This window comes from Poecilia latipinna, unplaced genomic scaffold (assembly GCF_001443285.1).
Source record: "Poecilia latipinna isolate Pla-1442-1.1 unplaced genomic scaffold, P_latipinna-1.0 Scaffold4922, whole genome shotgun sequence".
Classification (NCBI taxonomy): Eukaryota; Metazoa; Chordata; class Actinopteri; order Cyprinodontiformes; family Poeciliidae; genus Poecilia; species Poecilia latipinna.
Genome location: NW_015117538.1, coordinates 6521 through 11841, shown reverse-complemented (window position 1 = coordinate 11841; position 5321 = coordinate 6521). Strand labels below are relative to the sequence as shown.

The 5321-nt window shown below is 40.7% G+C and overlaps 1 protein-coding gene across 1 annotated transcript in view; it reads left to right on the top strand.

Moving 5' to 3' along the window:
- LOC106943149 (pollen-specific leucine-rich repeat extensin-like protein 2) overlaps positions 1-4453 on the top strand; it is a 21182-nt gene extending 16729 nt beyond the window's left edge. Inside the window, exons 4-5 of the mRNA XM_015026495.1 lie at positions 4100-4109; positions 4440-4453. Coding sequence (XP_014881981.1) covers positions 4100-4109; positions 4440-4442 — 13 coding nt within the window. The 3' untranslated portion in view covers positions 4443-4453. The remainder of the gene's footprint in view (positions 1-4099; positions 4110-4439) is intronic.
- The last annotated feature ends 868 nt before the right edge of the window (positions 4454-5321 follow it).

Here is a 5321-nt window from a genome sequence, read left to right as displayed (position 1 = left end):
TATTATTACGATTCTTCTGTCAAATGAATTGGCTTTTTGGGGTTTTTATCATATTTAAAAAGTCACCAAACGTCACAGAAAATTGTCGCCCAAGTAAAATTTTCAGATTCCAGTGGAATCACAAGTGGGCATGGCCACAGTACTCTCTATCCCCCACTAACGTGAGATAGGAGAAACCATAGGTTGTAGAGATCTGAAACTCTGTATGTAGGTAAATCAAGAAAAAAAAGTCTCTTGGAGGTACCCTCTAAAATGCACAGGGGGACAGCCATTTTTGGGTCAAATTTTGACGATTTTTCAATTTAACTCACGTCAAACTTTAACAAAATCCTCCTAGGGATTTTGACCCATCACCTTCATTCTTGGTCAGGATGCAGCTAAGGGGTGGGGCTTTAAAAGTTATCAAAACGGGGACTTTTTGTATATGTTGAGAGGGCGTGGCTGGGAGCCCAAGTTGACGTAATCGTCAAAGAAAACAAAAAGCTACAACTTTCACATACAAAGGTCAATTGGCACCAAACTTGGCATGAGTGATCTTGGTTGGATGTCGTCATAGTCTGACATCATCTAAGCCCCACCCCTCAGTATAGGAAGTGACTTGTGACTATTTTTATTTGGAAATCTCTATCTCTGACCCCCTTGAGCTAATCAACATGATCTTGTGTCAGAAGACAGATGACAACTTGGTCTCACTTGCTTTAAAACGCAAAGAGATTTTGATGGGCGTGGCAAAGTTACAGGTTGCCATACATTTGGCTCTAAATTCTCCAGATTTGAAACAAGCTGCACCAAATTCACTGTGATCGATCCATGTCTGACCCCCGATGGAAATCCACAACAATCTTTGGTGGGCATCGCCTAATATCTCTACATTGCTCCCTAGAATATTTTAAATGATCAGCCCCAAGCCATGCTTTAACCCAGAATTATGAAACTTGTTACATGTGCATCTTGTCAGGATCTATAAAAAAGTCTCTTGGAGCCATGGTCCAAACCCAGCAGGAAGTCGGCCATTTTGGATTGATGCTGCCATTTTCTCTTTTGTATAGATGAACTCATCCTATAGCTTTTGAAATATTGTCTTCAAAATCACTCAACATACTCTTCAGACATTGAAGGTCAAACATTATCAAAGGATTTGTCGTACATCAAAGCAAACTTTGTCAAATTTTTGACTATTCGCCATAAAACAGCAAGGTTCAATAACTTCCGCATGCAATACAGACCAGCCCTCATCACATTTACATGGTCAACTGATGACATCACCTTAGCCCCACCGACTTCCAATAGGAAGTCACCTGTTTTTTCTGCATAATGTCTTACTTTTACTCTTTGATTCATATGGGTTTAAACCCAGGCCAACTGACATAAAATGACATGATGATGAATTCTGTCATGGCGGATTGGCCGTATGCATACGGTCACCTCTAAATAATACAGGCATCATCAGATTTGCACCAAACTTTTTATGATTGACTTTTGTGAACCTCTAAAGAGCCCAATAGCATTACATTGTAATTTGACTCCACTGCACCCACTAGGTTATTCCATCAGCTATATCTCCTCACTGCATCGGCCGATGTGCACCAGATTTTTCGTGCGTCATCAATGAGCGTTGCCAAACGCATTCATGTGTATCACTTGGTGGACAGGTGCGGGAACTGTGTGAGAGCATCTGCAATGGCTGGCAGGCAGCGGTCGCAGGAGGCTGGAGCAGCGCTGAGCTGCAAGGGCCGTTTGAGGCTGCTTGCAACTTTAATTTCGCTTAGAAATGCAGTTTTATTCAATTGTATTCATAGCAAATGTAATCTTTTTTTGGGGGGAGGTACCGTGGTGGGGCAACGGTAAACCACAACCCATGTATGGAGGACTTAGTCTTTGGTCGTCATAGATTCGAGTTCTGGCCTGATGACCTTTGCCACCTGTATTCCCCCTCTCTCATTACCCACTTTCCTGTCTGACCACTAGAGCCACAAAAAACCTTAAAAAAAACTAAGGACCCCAAAGGCAATATGTAAAGTTTAAAAAACCAGCAGAAATAGAATAGAGGTCAACGGATCTATAGAAGAGCATTCTCCTAAATGAGCAGAAAAGCTTCTATTCATCAGGAAGAATTTGAACCACGATGAAATGCCCTTCGAGACCAACCATCTGCTCAAGTCTGAAAAGTACAATCATTGGCATAGCTTTCTAAAGGACTGGTGTGGATATGTCCCCATCAACTTTGGCCTAGCAGGGACAGTCTCCACCAATATTTTGAACACCTTTTCTCCTTTATTAGCCTGCATCTGTTTGCAGACAGTAACTCGGCAGCAGCTGCACACTGTTTTTAAAGCATTAACAGCCAGTGCATGACTGCTTTTTAAAATTATTTCAATCTGTAGAGACTCACACAGAGAGAGAAATAGCAGTTAGACAATTTTATTAGACCGAGAATTTGGTGCTCGAACACTGGCAGAAGACATGCAAGCTGAGACTCGCTGCGAGCTTGAGTGATCAGCTGCAACAAAGCTCAGGTAAGTTTTCCCTGGGCCCGGTCATTGGTGGTGGAGCTTGGAGGGGAGTCTTGATAGGACCTGAGGTGTTCAGGAGGCTGATTGTGGAGATGGGGAGGAGGTGGGTTGAAACACGACTGAAGCCATCTTGAAGCACAACTGAACCGGGTGGACCTATGGCTGCTTCACCTTTTAAAGGAGCTTCTGCTGGATGATTGGACTGAAGCGGAGCGGTGGAGCATCCTGGTTGGCTGCAGTGAAGGCGTGGTGATAGATGATGTCGGTTAAGGAGAATAGTCTCACAGTTTGAACTTGTACTGAAGGCTTCATTTTGTAAAAGATAAATGGCAAGTTTTCTCAGTGATCTATATTATTGGATTGGACATCACATGACTTACTATGGTAAGGCTGCCACCTTATCGTGGTGGAAGGGTTTGAGTGTCCCAGTGATCCTAGGAGATATAATGTCTTGGGCTTTATGGCCACCTGTGAGAGAAGCCAAGGGGTTGGGTGCAGTGTGGGATGGGTGGTAACTGAGGGCGGGGACATTGGCGATCCAATAATCGGCTACAGAAGCTGGCTCTTGGGATGTGAAATGTCACCTCTCTGGTGGGGGAGGAGCCTGAGGTAGCTTGTTAGCATAAGCTAGAAATAGCCGGCCTCACCTCATGGCTCTGATTCTGGAACCAGTCTCCTTGAGAGGGGTTAGATATTCTTCGACTCTGGAATTGCCCCTAGTGAGAGGCCCTAGGCCGGAGTGGGCATACTTTTTCTCCCCAATCTCTGTGCCTTTATGTGGGAGTTCACCCCGGTGAATGAAAGGGTAGCCTCGCTCCTACGAGTGGGAGAATGGGTCCTGAATGTTGGTTGTGCTTACGCGCCGAAGAACGGTTCAGATTACCCACCCTTTTTGGAGTCCTTGGCAGGGAGTCCTTGGATGCCTGCCAAGGGGAATGCCCCTCCAGGGGACTCCCTTGTTCTGCTGGGGGACTTCAAGGAAGGTCATTTATTTATTGTAGCATATTTTCAGCAACAAGGCAGTTCAAAGTGCTTCAACGCACCAGTGGGCAATGACAGTTGGACCTGGAGGGGTGTGGTTGGAAGGAATGACCCCACTGATCTGAATCCGAGTGGTGTTCTGTTGTTGGACGTCTGTGTTTATGGTGGATTGTCCATAATGAACACCTTGTTCAGGCATAAGAGTGTCCATATGTGCACTTGGCATCAGGACAACCTAGGTTCGATGACCAACTTTGTCATTGTCTCATCATATCATTGTCTCATCATTGTCTCACATGTCTTGGACACTCCAGTGAAGAGAAGTGCGGAACTGTCCACTGATATTGAATTATATGACCAACTCCATATTACTTAGTAGTCATATTTCTTTGCTGGTATTACTTGAAAATTGTGCATTTTCAGTTCAATTCTTCATCTATATGCAAATACTTCATATAATGTAAACAGTGGTATAAGGGAAAAACGGTTTGAAATGTAGAGTATTACAAAAAAATACAATTTTACCTGAAGTACAAACAGGATAACAAAATGAACAGTGAATATATAATATACTTCCTAGCAGTCACTCTGGAGGAGAGGGGAAGTCTGGCTCAGCTCAGTCCAGGATGACTCTAGTGACAGGGTAGCTATTGAAGTCTGCAGGTAGACTTTTGAGTATCTGGTCCTCTGGTTTTGGCTCAGAAACACATCATGAGGTGTTACAATGCAAAATTGAAAAATTAGAAACAAAATATAACTAATAAGTGTTCATATTTAGCCTCACAACATAATCAAAAATGAATAAACCCTAAGCTCTTTTTGATAGTTTTGCTTGAAAATAAATTTACAGTATCTCAAGAAATTAAATGTTTAAGTAAAATAGTTCCTGCATTGCAATAAAAGAAACTGCAGGAAATGTTTGAGCTGTAACAACACTGAAGTTACTGAGTAAAAGCAAACTGAAATATTTACTACTCAGAAAATGCCTATTAAAATCTGAGTATTCTTTTGTATTATTATTATTATTATTATTAGTGGTAGTAGTATTTTGAATATGTAGCTGAAAGTAATTTAAACTAGAGAAATTGCTGCTCCTAGTGAAACAGCCGTGAGAATGCATATTTGCAGAATGATTACTGCAGAAAATGCAAGAAAAAGCAGAACAAAGCATAAAAAGCAGGGGGAAAAGCAGAAGACAGCTACAGTCATACATGGTGGAAATCTTTAGATAAAGAGTGAAATTTAGCCTAAGATATAGCACAGATTAGCAGAAGCAGTAATTAGTATAAAACCTGAAATAGTTGAAAAAGTTGAATAGTAAAACATAGGAAAAGAAATAGCATAAAGTAGCAGAAGCAGAAATTAGTATAAAACCTGAAATAGTTGAAGAAATTGAAAAGTAAAACAGCAAAAGAAATAGCATAAAGTAGCAGAAGCAGAAAAGTTGAAGCAGAAATTAGCATATAGTTTATAATTTCTGCTTCAACTTTTTGTTTTACTTTTCAAAAAGTTGAAAAGTAAAACATAGCAAAAAATAGCATAAATTAGCAGAAACCGAAATTAGTATAAAACCTGAAATAGTTGAAAAAGTCAAAAAGTAAAACATAAAAGAAATAGCGTAAATTAGCAGAAGCAGAAATTAGTATAAAACCTGAAATAGTTGAAAAGTAACACATAGCAAAAGAAATAGCATAAATTAGTAGAAGAATTTAGTATAAAACCTGAAATAGTTGAAAAAGTTGAAAGTAAAACATAGCAAAAGAAATAGCGTAGATGAACAGAAGCATAAATTAGTAAGCAACCTGAAATAGTTGAAACGTAAAACAT